This window comes from Sebastes umbrosus, chromosome 18 (assembly GCF_015220745.1).
Source record: "Sebastes umbrosus isolate fSebUmb1 chromosome 18, fSebUmb1.pri, whole genome shotgun sequence".
Taxonomy (NCBI): domain Eukaryota; kingdom Metazoa; phylum Chordata; class Actinopteri; order Perciformes; family Sebastidae; genus Sebastes; species Sebastes umbrosus.
In genome coordinates this window covers 18,946,984-18,964,225 of record NC_051286.1, presented here as the reverse complement: position 1 = coordinate 18,964,225, position 17,242 = coordinate 18,946,984, and the positions used below count along the sequence as shown (strand labels likewise).

The 17,242-nt window shown below is 37.9% G+C and overlaps 1 protein-coding gene across 3 annotated transcripts in view; it reads left to right on the top strand.

Moving 5' to 3' along the window:
- Positions 1 to 14,774, top strand: part of evlb (Enah/Vasp-like b) — a 57,813-nt gene extending 43,039 nt beyond the window's left edge. For 2 of the 3 annotated variants that reach the window (XM_037751234.1, XM_037751232.1), the window contains exons 4-13: positions 4,558 to 4,624; positions 8,975 to 9,042; positions 9,193 to 9,440; positions 9,863 to 9,978; positions 10,185 to 10,224; positions 10,532 to 10,583; positions 11,541 to 11,598; positions 11,693 to 11,753; positions 11,956 to 12,013; positions 13,728 to 14,774. In XM_037751234.1, the coding sequence (XP_037607162.1) occupies positions 4,558 to 4,624; positions 8,975 to 9,042; positions 9,193 to 9,440; positions 9,863 to 9,978; positions 10,185 to 10,224; positions 10,532 to 10,583; positions 11,541 to 11,598; positions 11,693 to 11,753; positions 11,956 to 12,013; positions 13,728 to 13,765 (806 nt within the window). In that variant the 3' untranslated portion in view covers positions 13,766 to 14,774. The remainder of the gene's footprint in view (positions 1 to 4,557; positions 4,625 to 8,974; positions 9,043 to 9,192; positions 9,441 to 9,862; positions 9,979 to 10,184; positions 10,225 to 10,531; positions 10,584 to 11,540; positions 11,599 to 11,692; positions 11,754 to 11,955; positions 12,014 to 13,727) is intronic. The other variant, XM_037751233.1, reaches the window with a different exon arrangement.
- Positions 14,775 to 17,242: the final 2,468 nt, after the last annotated feature.

Below are 17,242 nucleotides of genomic sequence, written 5' to 3'. Positions count from 1 at the left end.
AGTTATTAATCAAGTAACTATACCAAATGATATATATATATATGTATATATATATATATACATATATATATATAATATACCATATTTTGTGTTTCTCATCATTCCATATTGAATATTAGAAGATAATATTAGAAGATGTATTTGTGTTTTAGCAAATTTATGATGGGTATATGCTATTATTGCTTACCTTTAATAGAGCTAATGATTCATTGATTAATAGAAGAAACCATTTACAGATTGAGATTCAAAGTTGATTTTACCTCGGAAACATTATACTTGACAAAGATGTCACCACAAGGTCCATTTAGTAGCGGTTTTGGCGCTTTCAGTCATATTACACAATCTTCCTCACAGATGAAGTTTGCCCCGTTGTCATGGAGACAGACAGACTTCATGTCATCTTAGAAATTTACATTGAAAGTTCATCCTTGACCTGTGGAAGAAGTCGTTGACAAGAAACCTCAAATCTACAGATACAGTATATTGAGAATGAAAATATTCTTAAATTGCATCTTTAGCAGCCGTTCTGTGTTTCACTAAACTGCTTGAACCTCGGCTGCAAACACCAACTGCAGTAAACACAACACATCCGTTTTGATACGATAGCTCGTTGGACGATCCATACATACGAGGCTCATTCTGTAGCAGAGATGCCTGTGGATCAGCTCGCTGTAATGTTTGTGTGTGCGTGAGTGGCATTAGGCTGCGCAGCCTACAGACAAACCCGACCTTTTGAAACATTAACCAGAGATGCTCGCTGCGCTGCTGCTGCTGCCTGGAGGTGTGGGTTACAAGAAGATGACAGATGATACTGTGGCAGGGTGGGGGAGGGGAGGAGGAGGGGGAGGAGGGGAGATAGGCAGGCAGGTGAGGAGAGAGAGGGAGGTATAGAGAGGGAGGTGATGGAGGAGGTGGAAGGGCAGCTGAAGGCGAGAGATGGTCAGCGGGGATTGGGTCTGTCAGTGCCTCTGTGTCTGCTACAGCCGGTTCCTCTTCTTCAGCATGTCATGTAGGTACTAAAGCTCTCTGTCTGTGTCTAAACTTCTGCATGACTATTGTTTGCTCAAGTGTGTGTGTTTATAGCATATTAAATATTGTGATGTCCATTCCTACAAGTGTGTGACTCATTGTTACCATCAGCCGCTTTTATAATTTCATAGCAGAGGCCAAAGTCACTCTTCTCACCACAAATGATATAAATCAGCCTCTGAGAAGGCTTAGAGGACAGACATAGTTTTAAATGAAAAAAACTACAAAATAAAGTGTGCAAAAGTCACTCCTCAGTTGTTGAGTTTCTGATTCTTATTGAGAGACGACAACATTCACACTCTGTAACGGAGGTGATTTCAACTGTAATAAAAGACACTAGTTGAGTAAAAACATTTCCCGACTCAAAAAAAAGAATACAGTTCTCTCCACCTTTTTAATAATTCCTACAAGTGGTAGAGCAACATAGTTACAGCAACTGTGCATATCTTGTGTCAGAGCAACGCCTGTGTTTAATCCTGTAGTTTGTGTTGTACTGTATTGTATGTATATTTTTCTGAAACAGTTAATTGATCCACAGGAATTTTAATTGACAATTTTGATAATCAGTTAATATTTGAAGTAATTTAACCAGCAGAAATGCCTTTCCAAATGCAACAGATGAAAAGTTCAATGCCACTCTTATGTCTGTCTGTTAAATACTGTATGAAGCTGCAGCCAGGAGACAGTTAGTTTGGATTGGTTTAGCACAAAGACTGGAAGCAGCTAGCCTAGCTCTATCGCTAAGTGTAAAAAATACAATTTGTGGCTTTGTGTGAAGTTATGTGGCGAACTATTACAATGAGCAGTGACGGTCTCTTGTCCTCACAGTTCAGCAGAAACTCCAGAACCCAAAAACAACACATTGTTGTCCTACATGTGTATAGATAACACAAACTACAAAAAGTCAAATGAAATGATAAATGCCTTTTTAACCCTTTTAGATCACATCCCCGGTCATATTGTGCACCTATTTAACAATATATGCCAAAAAAAATCTATTTCTTTGTAATCTTATATCAAATTTCAATGATCTTTTCTTCCTGTAAAACAAAATATGACATGTTCTTACGTGAGCTAGTTCCAACCAATTTCAACCAACCAATCACGACGTCCATCCATCAATCAATCTGCAACTTTTAGTGACGAGGGAGGGTCCGTATCGCGCTACATTCTGAACCCGCCCACTTTTTAGCGGTCCAATCAAATGCGAAGGATTTGATTTCAATCCCTCTGGTAGCTGTACACCATTCAAATATTCCGTTTTACTGGGGAATACTCGCAGTTAGGGCTGGACAGTATATCAGTATTATATCTATCGTGTTATGGGACTAGATATTGTCTTAGATTTTGAATATCGTAATATGGCATGATGGCACGGTCACACATGCGCAAATGCACTGAGGTAATGTTCACCAGAATGTTCACCAAAGTTGAACTACACGCAAATGTGAGGATGCGAATTTGCCTTGCAACCGGAAGCAAATGTTTATGTGACCCTTTACTTGCATAGAATGGAAGTGAACGGGAGGCGAATGTTAATTTAATGTGTGACCTTACCTTAAATGTTGTCTTTTCTTGGTTTTAAAGGCTTCATTACAGTAAAGTGATGTAATTTTCCGAACTCACCAGACTGTTCTATCTGTTCTATTATTTGCCATTATGCACTTATCTCATTGTGTAAATATGTAAATACCAAAGGTCAACCCTGCAATATCATCGCAATATCCATATCAAGGTGTTTGGTAAAGAAATATTGCGATATTTGATTTTCTCCATATTGCCCAGCTCTACTCACAGTACAGAAGCTAAAGACGCTTTAACTTCCATTTCACTGGAACTTTAGGTCCAAATCTCCATTGTAGTGGATATGAAAAAATAAAGACATGAATGAATCTATAGATTAATCAGATAATCATTACAGTATTTGCAGCCCTAATTTGTAATTTGTTAGTGTGTTGGTGTGCGTGTGTGTGTGGGATGAGGTACCTGATAGTAGGTGTGAGTCAGCTCTTTTGTCGTCTTGTGTTATTTTGGGGTTTCCGTTACTTGATCAATAGCGGCCATCAGCACCATCAGCTTGCCAGAGAGTCACTTCCATTAGAGATGTGAGCAGTGGAGAATAGCGTATCGTCAGAGAGTATTGACCCTGAAAAGGGCCTGACTGTGCAGAGCTGCAAAACTGTTATGTAAGGGACACCTCTCATTAGACAGAAGAGGTCAGGGTCTTTGGAAGCGACCCAAATGGAGGACACTAATTGTTTTTGTTTTGTACACATCAACAACATCTTTCCATTAGCGTTTGACAGCAAAGCAAACATCAATCAACAAAATAAAAGTCCTTGCCCTGCTCCTTTGTCCCCATAACTTTAAAAACACTTCATCCCATTTCTCAATTTTAAAAAAAGAGACCGGTGCCAAACCACAAATGTGAACGTAAATTCTGATCCAAGTTGTTCTCAGGAGGAACAATGAAGATTAATAATGTCCCAGAGGAGTTCAGCGATGAGAAAAGTTTCATTGAAAACTGATGATTCACTCTGATTTGATTGTAATCCCTGAGTTGATGTCCCTTTTGTCCCTCATCTTATCTTATTAATTACATTCCCTATCTGGCTCTCGATCTGCAGATCTCACTTGTGGTGTTAAACGGATTACATCCAAATGCCTTGTAGCTGGAATCACATCATAAGCAAGATACTAGAGGGAGTCACCAGTGTTTGATATTGAGCCTCCTCTCCTGTGATTTCTTTACATCAATAAACTGACTTCACGTTTTTTAATACAAAGCTGATTTTGATGGAACAAGGAGGGATGATCCATATTTGAGTTTTTGTAGTATTATCAAAAATGGTCACAATTCTTGTCATTGAACTTTGACCCCAAAGAGCAGATGTTACAGAAGCTGCAGTGTGCTGCCAAGGACTTGACAACCACAGACAACAGAATGTTCTCTGTTCCCAATTTAGGACGTTCTGCTTGGAGAGAGCAGCTCAAACACACTCCAGACATCGCTCTGGTTTTACTTTCCATAACACTTAACCCATCAGCACATTGCATTTCATCACAGAATAACACTCATGGCTGACTTGTGTGTGTGTGAGATGGATATATTGTCCTCAGACAGCATTTACAATTAAAGGGAGCATCATGTATCATCATGTAATGGAGCATCGTCTGTAACAAGAGTAAACACAGTGTGACAGCAGGTCCAAGCAGCTCTCCCTTATGTGCACACACATTTTGTATTATGTTCTGCTTGCCTCCACTGCACAAGTGGATTAATCAATTAATGTTCATTTACCTAGAGTGAGGGATTAATATGCTTTTCATTGCACATTACTCATTACAGAAGAAAGAGGACATAATGATCAGCTGCTGTTTAATTCCCTGTCATTTGGTGGTTAATTGTCTTGACTGGCACTAATTCCAATTAACATTACACTGCTCGTAATGGATTATTAAGGTCAACTTCACTTTATCTGTGTTTCTTCTTCCTCTCTGTCTCCCTGCTTTCATTTGTGTCTTTAGGTCCAGCTGTCCAGCGCCAAGTCCAGAATGGACCAACTTCAGATGAGCTAGAAGTTCAGAGAGCCAGGTAAAATGTCTTTCACTGACAGTGAAATGGTTTAAAAACAATTATAAAGCGCCTAAAAACTTGGCTTTAAATCCTAAGTGCTAACATTAAACCTATAATTAACAGATTTTTGGACAGCTATTAATACAACACTGATATGGTGAACTTGTTAGCAAACCGTTGCTAATTTACACAACCAGCTGATACAGAGCATTCATTTGAAGTTGTGTTTTTGTCCATGTGGCGAATGTAAGTCCACTCTCCTTTTAGTGCCACTCTCCTTTTAGCTCTGTTTTTGGTCTCCACCATCTCCTGAAGGAAATATCTGACTTTTAGCAGATAAATGCTCACCAGCTAGTCACTAACTTTGCCCTTCTCCCCATTTGGTGCTGGGCAGAAGGCTACGAATATTTCACATCAAAACTATTCCTTACCGGCAGTAATGCAAATTCGCAACAGTTGCAACATTTTTTCAGTAAAAGGTTTGAATAGATTTGCGCAGGCAGAGGACCAACTACTAGGATCCTATTGAACCAGAGCGTCCGTCCGGGGTAAATTGTTATACAGCCTACTGTAAGCTATTTTAGTTTCCTTTTAGTTAAGTGCTCTGAGTGAATTTGCCTCTGGTAAACATGTATGCAGTGCATATGTCTAGGGCTTTTATTGTGAAAGGTAAGAACGGAAGGAGTGGATCTGGTATGCACTGCCTTTGTCAAGGTTGAAAGGAGTAATAAGGTTTGCCGTCTTGGTTTGGACTATGGAGCCTCCATGTTGTTGTATACTATAGAGTATGTATTGAATGTCAGTTCCACACAACGTGATTGGATGATGCCTTTATTCGCGGTGCGAGAGCTCAGAAAAATCAACCTCAAAAATGACAACACTTTTTCGCTGTTCTCGTTCTGTGTGAAAGTACTCATGACAAAAACAACAGTTTGAAAAAATATAATGCCGGAAGGCTTTTAATATGAAAATATTGATTATAGCATCTTTAAATATTGGCTAACTGAGCAACATGATGTTCAGCATCAAAGTTTATTGAAAAATGTTCGTAGTGATTATTTATTAAGCTAACATGCTTCAGTTTGATTTGGTCAGATTTGATTGACCGACCACATACACAAACAACTCCACAACTGTCATCAGATTCTGATTCAAATGGTGTAAACTCTGATTGGACAGAATTCACAAACTTTTAACGAAGCCGCGCTCATTTCAAACCAACGAGAAGAGCCCAGAAAAAAAACACAAATACAGAAAATCTCTCATGTGAAAAACTGTGGCATAAAATTGTGTTTTCTTGCAGGATCCCATCACCCATAACAAGAAGCTGGTTGAGACTCCTCTCTTATTTAAAGAGAGGAGTCTCAACCGCATGCTGACACTCCTAAAGAAAGGCTTTTTGAAAAAGATAAAAGCTCCTCAGCTATATTTATAGCTTCCCACCGGATGTGACATTCACTGCTTGCTTCCAAAATGTTCACCGGTGAGACTTGTTGTATATTAGTGCAGGTAGGATGGCTTGTTCAGAACATTTAACCGAATTATCTCCAAACCAGTGGATGAACTTTAGGTGAACTCAGGTCAGACGAGTATAGTGGTTAGGATTATACAGTGAGTGCAGCCCTGTGTGTCTGACAACCTGTCGCACAGAATGAGAATGAACTCTAGCAACTGAGATACCCAGACAACTGCCATTAATGACTTTAATTTCTATTCTCTTTCATCCCTCTCTAATACCCTCTGACTGCCTCACAGCACTAAATTGCATGGGTAATAGTCAGATAAAGACTAAAAAAAGCTAAAACACAAAACGTTGTTTTTTCTGAATCGCACTGGCAGATTGAATAATCCAAAATAATGGCTGAGTAGTATTGGAAATGATGCTTGAGGCAATTTCCACGGCTTACTACTGTAAACGGCCTGCATTTCTTCCACTGTGGCTACGATTCCTCTCTCCCCCTCAGAGACAGACTCAGGCACAACAAGGTCTTTGTTGCTGTTTTTAAACCTATTTCAGCTCTGCCTATTGGTTCATCCAAATGCCAAGGTTTAAGAGAACAAATATGATGGGAGTTACGGCTCTCTCTGATCCCATGTCTGCTAAACTGAACCTCTGGCACAAAGGATTACGTCTGTGATTGGGAGGGGAGATTGTGTGCTTATGCGTGTGGGTTTCAGGTTTGTGTATGTGTGTCAGGGGACGCAAATTAATTTGGCCGAGCTCTCTCCGGCGGTAGCAGGGCGGCATCGCTCAGCAGCTCTCTGCTCCCACAGCGTGCGCTGCCGTCACATCGTGGAGGTTGCTGGCTCAGCACTTTTCCTCTCCAACGCACAGCTGGAAAATTCCACCTCCTCTCAGCGAGCTGTCTCCTTCCTCTCTCTCCTGAGTCGTGACATACATATGCTTCTCACATCAAAGGCAGAGATGTAAGGGAAGATGTGAGGTGGACAGTGGAGATGGACGGAGATGAAGAGAGACAGTGATGTGGCCTTGGACAGACAACGGGAAGGACGTTTACTTCATGCTGTAGGGAAAACTGTGCAGCGATGCCAAGTCGTTATTTGAACTGTGTAGACAAGTAGATGAAGTCATGTAAAGTCTACAAGCTACTCAAATCAAAGCTGCCTTCAGCATGACGACAGCAACAAAGAAAGTCATCCCATCTGCCAGAGTTTAGATGCAATTTTTCATTTTTCAAAATAGTGGAGTCGTGGAAACACTAAAGTTGCTCTTAAAAAGCAGCAACTTTAGTAGCAACTTTAGCACCCGATTTGACTGTTATCAGGCTAGTGAATAGGCGTTATCAACACACATCTGTCCCAATGTGTAGGCTAGTAGGGACCTGCTAAACTAATAGTGAAAGCAAAACTTAAAAACATGTTCTAACACGTTGTAAAACTGGATGAAACGTGGCGTTTTGAACACAAACAAAACAACTGTAGGTTTAGGCAACAGAAACACTTGGTGAAGTTTAGGGGAAAACATCATATTTCAGCTTAAAATGACATTGTTGATTTCACACAGGATGTGAACCCTGATCTCTTGGGTGAAAGCCCTGCATCCACCACCCATTTCACATGCCCTGTGTGCATTGCCTCACTTAAGCTTTTGCTCTTGTCATAATTACTACGGTCGCTGTCGTCTTCTTTTGTATCGACCATGTGAATAAATGATAAAACCTACTAGTGGGAGTAGTAGGGCCCTACTGACCCACATCTATGGGGCTTATAGCATGAAAGGTGTGTACTCTAAATATACTTTGTGGTTTCTTTTTTCATTTCATTCAACTTTGTTTTAAAAATCCCACTGATTTGAAAAAAAAATCTCTTATGAATTTTGGGAAAAAATATGTTTTCTGCATCATGATTTTAAGATTTTAAAGCTTCACTAATCACTATTTTTTATATGGAATAAATGACTATGTGGATTGTGAAGGGGATTGCTCATAATGACGAACCCACAGAGAACCTGACTCTGCAGTTCCCCTCAGATCTACGTAGCATTTTAGCATCTGTCATGGTTTTTGCTTTTACAACATGCAACTTTAATGTTGTGGTTCGCTCTCACCTCTTTCATCAACCTCGTTTCCTGCTGCTGTTTCAGCAAAAAGAGCTCTGATAAAATCCACTGTACTGCACCTGCCTAGCGCCAAACAACAGACAGATAACGTTAGCAACAAGCTGGTGAATACACATCAGCATTTCGCCTCTAATGAGCCAGATATTCCAAACCAGAGCTAAAAGGAGAGTGAATATTGGACAAGCAAGACTCAAATGCTAACGTTGCTGCTCGATGTGTGAATAGGCAACTGTTTGCCAACATGTTAGGCATATCAACTTTATAAGGTGATAATATGTGAATGTTGTGTGGCCCCAAAAAATCCGTTAATGCCACTTTAAGTAATTTCCCTTCAAGAACAGTTTGAGAAAGTAATGATAGTGAGTACTGGAATGAAATTAATTGATCTGATATGTTCTGAAGTGATTCAAAGCAGAGAGAACATGAGAGCACAGACACTGATGGAGACTTAAGAAGAAGGATGTTATTTTTCTCCTATCAGTAAAAAGAAAGGGAAAAAAACAACAGGAAAATAGTATTTGTGAAACCTTTATCCTTACTATATTTAGTGTTAGTTGGTCTCAGCTTGTGCACAATAGACCCTGCAGTAATTGCTCCCGTTTGAAGCCGTTTTAGGTGTCACTTGTCACTTTTATTTGGACCTGCTGATGTTTGAAGTTTCCTATTGCAGCTTCAAGGCAGGAGGACTTTTCTCTGGCTGCTGCAGTGACATGGTTGACTGCGCTATTCCTGTAGGATAGTAAAATGACAGATAAGACAAAACATTTGTGACCTACATGTCCCTTTAGGCAGATGATGGAGCAGCAGCAGCAAATGCAGGCACACATGGAGCGGGAGCGACGGACGTCCAACTCAGGTACTCGCATTAAAGATTTGTATCGTTTACACTAAAATATGTTTCCATTATCAAGTGCATTTGAACTCAGATACTCAAACAGTTATAAGTGCAGGTACATATAGACAGATTGAGTCTTCTCCATCTTCATATGTCTCACTTCCCCTCCAGGTTCTCCTTTCCAAGGCCACCCTGCTGTGCTCTCTGTGGCCCCCCCAGTAATACCTCCTCCAATGAACATGGGCGGCCCTCCTCCACCTCCACCACCGCCGGGGCCTCCACCGCCTTCAGCAGGGGCACCGCCACCTCCTCTCCCACCACCACTTCCCATGTGTGGAGGGAGTCACGCGGATGAACCCCCCGCCCAGACGGGTCTCGCCGCCATGATCGCCGGAGCCAAACTGCGCCGTGTTCAAAGAGTGAGACTCCGGCTTATCTTTGTGACTTTGATGTCAAACTTCTTCAAGTCAGGCAGGATGTAGCTGGATTTATCCCAACAAACCTGACTTACATACGTGAAAGGTTTACTTTTTGTACACATCAGAGAGTAACTTTGGACTCCTCTCCTCTCCTCTCCTCTCCTCTCCTCTCCTCTCCTCTCCCCTCCCCTTCTCTCTCCTCTCCTTTCCTCTCCTCTACCCTTGTCTCCCCTCCTCTCTTCTCTTCTCCTCTCCTCTCTTCTCTTCTCCTCTCCTCTCTTCTCCTCTCCTCTCCTCCTGTCCTCTCCTCTCCTCTCCTCTTCTCTCCTCTCCTCTCCTCTCCTCTCTTCTCCTCTCCTCTCCTCTCCTGTCCTCTCCTCTCCTCTCCTCTCCTCTCCTCTCCTCTCCTCTCTTCTCTCCAGCCCCAAGACGACAGCTCTTCAAGCTCTTCAGGCGCCACCAAAAACGATGCCAACCGATCAAGCGGAGGAAGCGGAGGAGGACTGATGGAGGAGATGAACGCCCTGTTGGCGCGAAGGTCAGAGCAATAAGTTGAGAAAGCCACAAAACCATTTTGTATCGACATCCCGCAGCTACATTAGATGTAATTGGTCACTAAAGACTTTAATCAATGTGTGGTTCAGGATTCATTAGTGATTATTGTTATTATTATTGCACTCATTACAACTATTGACACTGGATGAAATGCTTTGTTCTTACTTGAGGCTTCTTCTTTCCCCCCAGAAGAAAAGCAGCATCAGAGAGGCCAGATGACAGCCAAAACGTGAGTGAATAGAAAACAGTCATGTTTGCAATTCGTGAAGCTGCTGTTCGCTCGGTGATTTACAAAGATAATTAGGATGATCATTAGATGAGCATGATAATGATCATTTGATCATTTTTGATTTATCTTTATTTGCATTATTCACATTGTGATGAAAACAAAGCAATGAGGTGAAAGAAACCCGTTTTGTTCTGGTGGGATTAATAAAAGCATCACGCCTCAAACGGCAGTGTCCATGTTGATGATGATGATGATGAGGGTGATAATGGAGGTAGTGATGCTCATTAATCCTTGTGTCTTCCTGCAGGATGATCCAAATTGTCCGTCACCCAGCACCCGAGGTGGACAGAATGCCTCAGGTGGGAAAAACTATTTTACACAAAATGTTTTGTGTATTTTCTATGGTTTGAGCATCTCTTATAGTCTCAGAGACAGTCACACATATTAAAAAAATAAACATACAGCAGACACAGACAAACACATCTGATTGAAAGTGGAAGAAAGAGGCTTTTCTATGTTTTACAGCAATCTGTATCTATATCTACTTGTTGAAGAACAAGTACACACTGTACACAGAGGATGGTGGTTATGATGCCTCTAGATCAGGGTTATTATTGTAAATTAAAATGAAAACTGAAACTAAAACAAAAAAGGAAGTGAAAAATATTGTTAGTAAACTGAAACTAAATAAAAAAAACTATCTTTTAAGAAAAACTAAAGCTAAACTAAAACTATATTGTCTGGGTAAAAACTGATAAAAATGAATATAAATTAATTTCAGTTTTAGTTTTTTTGTTTAACTATAATATACCACTACCAAAAAAATCAACTCACTTGATATCGAACCACAGAAATTGAACAGACTTGACCTTCCAGGAGATGGTGCTATGTCACAATTGCTTCACGTCGGACACTTAAGTGGCGTGAAGATTAAACATTAAACATTAGCACCATTCCTATACAGTTCTCAACTATTTATTCTGTATGTATTAGTAGTTACATACTTCTGGGACTTTATAGCTGGCCCAAACAAAAAACAACTAAAACTAAATATATATAAAAAGCTAAACTTTCTGAAAACCTGAAGCTAAACTAAAACTAGAAATTGAAGTCAAAATTAAAATAAAATAAAAACTAATAGAAAATTCAAAACTATTATAACCTTGCTCTAGATGCAATGAAAGTCCTTAAAATGATGTGCAATTATTCCTGTGAAAGCCTGACAGACTAGACAACATACAGAGAAGTATAAGTCCTATCGACTATGTGGAAATGTCAGTATAGCAGTTCCGTATAACCTCTTTCCTGTCGTCTAGATGGTGCAAAGAAGCCGTGGGACCGAGCTAACTCTGCAGACCGGTCGATGGTTTCAAGGTGAGAGCAGGAAGCAGCACAGCTCATTGGATGGATGAGTCTGTGAAGCAAAACAACAGCAGTGAATCTGACAGATTTCTTTTTTATCATGTAGGGTACGGCCCGCGGGGGGCAGCATCGACTCAGACTCGTTAGACCTCGATAGAATGAAACAGGTAAAGAAAAAACACACTAACAAATTGCACACTTACTCAAAATCGGACCTCTTAATTGTCCAAAAAACATGTTGTTTTCCAAAAGTTCATTTGGATTCTGCTTTTCGCTGTAAACATTTGCTTCCTGTGTTCAAAGATTTCTCCAGTGAATAAATAAATGTGTGATGAACACTTGTTTATCTATTTGTTTGTGCTTCATTAGGAAATCTTGGAAGAGGTGTTTCGTGAATTGCACAAAGTGAAGGATGAAATCATCGATGGTACGTTTAATTTTCTCTTGAAACACTAAAAAGGGGTAATCAATCAACATTTAGGAACAATGTCTCTCCTAATTTATGTAAATGAATATTTAATTGGAAATCTAACCAGTGGGACGATGGGAGTTGAGTAGTTATATAGAGTTGTGACCACTAGGTTGCACTAGAGTCCCAGAAACCTGAACATGGAAACTTTATACACACAAGCAGCATTTAAAAAACAAAACAAAACATGGATAGCTAATGAATTACCTTACACAGATAAAAACATTGTGAATAATTTGGGTTATTACATTGTTTGTCAATATTATTATTACTTGATTAGTAAAAAATGTGTTCAACAACTCACATTTCAAGAATGTTTATCACATTGTGAACAAATAATTCTGACAAAAAAAATGAGAAAATAATTATGATATTGGACTAAATATTACATTATACTGACTGTAACACAAATTAGCGAATAAAATGACAAAAGCTAAAAATAAAGACATATACCATATTTTGAGAGCTGGTGCAGGCCTAATAATAATGTTGACTCGTAATGTAATAACTTGCATGAAAAGAGGAATACAAATGTGAATACTTTGTGTAATCACATTGTTAGTCAATAGTTAGAATATGCAAAAATAAACAACTCCATCGTCATCCATATCATTGAGAGGGTCATTTGCATTACATTCGAAAAAGTAATGCATTAATTTCACTTTTTTTCTTTGTTCGTTATTCGTGACACATCTGCTCACGCAGTTGCACCATGTTCTTAGTGTTTTCTTTAATGGGGCACTCCATAAATTAGTGATATTCTGGGGCACAGGAGAAAGAAAGAAAGAAGGAAAGAAAGAAAGAAAGAAAGAAAGAAAAATAATTGGCGCAGCAGAGGCCAAGATATCACGACTTTTTAGCCTCTTTTGTGGATCGAGCTTCAGAAACACCAGATCCTATATTCTCCATAATGCAGTTGGATATCCTCTTTCGCTGGACCCTCCCTGCCTTTCAAACCCCAAGTTTGTAACACAGGCTTTCTGTTATATTTTTAAGCCTCAAGCCCAATAGAGTGCTGAAGGGATAGAGTGTTTTCGGAAATTAGCATCGCCCTGGTTCCCTTGACAAAAAGCCAATTGGATTTTCCATTGGGTTTTGGATTATTGCAGAAAATAAACTCTGTGGCAAACAAACGTTTATGATACTTACACGTTTTGTTCATCAAGATAATCTTCACATGTGAACACCACTTTTATGATTTTTGAAGCGTAAATGCAATCGGCAGAAATAAAAAGCTACCATTCAGGCTATAAACAAACTACTCCACGGTCGCATGAGTGCGAGTATACACAACGAGGCTGTAAAAGTGAACAAGTCGGTGGGATGACGTCTAGTAGTCTCATTGCGCCACTTGTTAGCAATCGCCTTTTTTAAGACACGTAAAAGCTTCAAAATTCACGAGTGGGATATTTTCTGACATATTTTATATCATAGAACAAAATGTTAAAATCTCTTAAACTTGTGTTAACCACTGACCTTATTTCAGGCATCTAACCAAAAACCAGGATGTGTAGTACTGCTCATGATGACAGTATGTAAATCAGTGGAGTGCCCCTTTAACTCATCACTTCAGGTCCCCATTGAGGACAATGGAGACATTGGGTTATGAGGGTTGTTAACAGGGTATCGTCAACTTAACGTTGTTCCTGTGTTTCCTCTCCTTTGCTTACAGCCATTAGACATGAACTCAGTCGAATTAGCACGACATAATCTTTCAGAGCCACTCCCCCGACATGAACCACCTTTTTGAACCATTGCCCCTGCAGCAGCGGCTGTGGACCTGAGGAGGAGGAGGAGGAGAAGTCTGGAACGGAGGCCCAAACTGTGACATCTACTCATCCTGTTCAGCTGCGGTGTTGAAGCAACGTCGCTGCAACACCTCAGACATGTCTGTGTAACATTTGGTTTGTTTGTTTGGACGTGAATGGGGCACACTCACCCTCGCACTGATTCCTCTGATTTCCTCACGTTCTGTTTCTGTTTGTTCGCCCAGTTCGCCCCTCTGTCCTCGGCCTGAAGGAAAATGGATAAAATAAATATGATTTTATTTGTTTTGCTTTTTTTTTCCTCCACAAACTTTTTATAATTATTATTATTATTATTACTATCATTTTCATCATTATTACTATCATTTTTATTATTATAACTATCATTTTTTATGATTGTCAATGTCATGTTGATATGAGTAGTAGTAGTGTAGTGAGTACAATGGTAATAATGAGGAAATGATCATGAGAATATGATAGTAATGATAATGTTGATAATTATAATTGCACACCATTTTATGTCAGCCTTTTGTATTTTATATTGTTTGTTTTAATTTGTTTTAGTTTCAAGCACATCCCAAAAAAAAAAATTCACATCATCTAACCTGGAACATTTTTTTAAAAGGTTTTTTATCCTTTTCGCCAACACAGCTATGTGTGGAAACACAGCCGGAAAATACAGGCTCCGACCTGAACCCGAGGGTGGAATAAACTTCTTTGGATATTGCAATCTTATAAACAAAAAAAATAAATAAATAATACACCAGAGTATTTGTGATCATGTTGTTAATAAAAATGTTTATCGGCTGCAAGGATATGGTGAAGTATTGTTCGTTTTATTCTCTCCTTTTATGACAAAGTGCTTCCTGGTTTGACAACAACAACAAAAAAAGAAACGCACTAAGTTTAAAATGAATTCAAATAAAACTGTGAACAATGTCTTGGATAAATGAGGCCGTCTCTTTCCTTTTGTGTTTGTTTGGGGGCTATTTCGATGCCCGTCTGGTGCTTTTGTCTGACTCCAATTTCTTTTTTCCAACACAAAAACATGTGCTTATTGAATAGGTGCCATAAATTACAGCTGGTGCAGCACAGAGAAGTGTGAAACATCTGAGCTGTTTCTGTGCAACCTTATTGTGTTATTCAAGGCACACAGTGTAGGATGCTGTTAAAGTGCCCTGCAAATAGATTAAAAAGATAAACCCAGATAAGCAATTAATACAGTGCAGTTTTTATGTATTAGTTTATTACTGGGTGTTCATGAAAGTGTTTGTTATAAATTGAATTAATTATAACACCAATTCATAGTTCCAACTATAGAGTTTTGAGTGTTTCTTTTTCCATATTACAGTAGCTACCTAAATACTGTATTGCTTCCATGTACTGGATACAACTGGTTGAGACATGAAGGTAGAAAGATGAAAATTCTCACTTAAATACACACTAAAAATAGAGGGCTAGGAATAGCTTTCTGTGTAAATACATTATTTGGCAGGTTGAATAAAACCTTAGCCTTAATCTGATGCAGCAAGATGATCTCTCAGAGGTCACAGTACTGATAATAAAAGATGAAAATACTAATAAATTCTTTTCTTTGTTTAAAAACAAGTCTGTAGGTTTCCAGTTGAGCCGGACTATCAAAAAAAAAAAAAAAAATCAGTTAACACTAACCAATAAAAATAATATCAATCAATCAATAAAAAAACATTATTTAAGTAGACCAAATTTTGCTGCATATGCAAAGCTTGCTTTACCCATTTCATCCCATTCAAGTTGAATAATCAACTTTTATTACAAAAATCTGGGATCTGGTCACTTGCAATGGACATTTACTATTTGGGCCATTTTATAGACAAAAGTATTATCTGATTAATTTAAAACAATTCAGACAACAAGTGAGGTTTAATAATAGTTATAGCTCTAATTTTTATAATAATTTTAATTTTATTTATATAGAACCTTTCAGAACACAGTTACAAAGTGCTTTACAATAAAAACATAACACATTTAAAAACACAAGGATAATAAAATGTACTAATAACTAAACATAAACACCCAAGGATGATAATTTTAAAAACACACATTTTTCAAGATTCAAGATTCAAGATTCAAGATGTTTATTGTCACGCCGGTTATACAAGTACAATCGTGTGAAATGCTTTTTGCTGGGAAGCTCCATTAAAAATAATAAGTTATATTACAATTATAAAAGGAAATACTTTGTACAAGGCATATTAAGAACATATACATATCAGGAAGTATGAATGTACATATATAAGAAATACTTTGTACAAGGCATATTAAGAACATATACAGTATAGACAGTATATGATATATGATTGAGGTATTGCACTTGTTCATTGCACTTTATTTGTGAGAAGGTGTCGTATGAATTATCTATTTAAAAGTCTGATAGCCTGGGGGAAAAAACTGTTCCTCAGTCTGCTGGTTTAAGTCAAGTCAAGTCAAGTCAAATTTATTTCTATAGCACATTTAAAACAAAATGAGCTGACCAAAGTGCTTTACAGACATAGGCAGAATAAAAACAGGTCAACAGAGCAGACATCAAAATTACACACATCCACAGACAGAGACCAAGATAAAATCCATGAGTAAAAGACTGTTATAATGAGCATTATAAAAGGCCAATTAGTAATCACAATTTAAAACACTAGTAGCTAAAACAATTGGATCAGATGTTCACTCCGTTGACTATTATTATGTAATTTACTTGTTAAATCATATTCATCCAAAAAAAAAAATATGTTCAGATGATGCTTTTGGGGACAAATATAACATCAACAGCAGCACTGCTATCAAGTTATCGCTGGGTTCTTCATAAAATTAATATGATTTTATTTGTTTTGCTTTTTTTTCCACAAACTTTTTATAATTATTATTATTATTACTATCATTTTCATTATTATTACTATCATATATATATATATATAATATATATATATATTATCATATATATTATATGATATTATATACTATTATTTTGTAATTTACTTATTTGTTTATTTGTTTTGCACAATTTAAGACTATACAACATAACAAAAAAATAAATGAATAATATACAGTGCAGGAAGAGGCAAAAAATCTACCAGCAGCACTGCTATCAAGTTATTGCTGGGTTCTTCATAAAATTAATATGATTTTATTTGTTTTGCTTTTTTTCCCACAAACTTTTTATAATTATTATTATTATTACTATCATTTTCATTATTATTACTATCATATATATATATATATATATATATATATATATATATATACTGTATATATATATATTATATTATATATATATATACTGTATATATATATATTATATCATATATATATATATTATATTATATACTATTATTATGTAATTTACTTGTTATTTGTTTTGCACAATTTAAGACTATACAACATAACA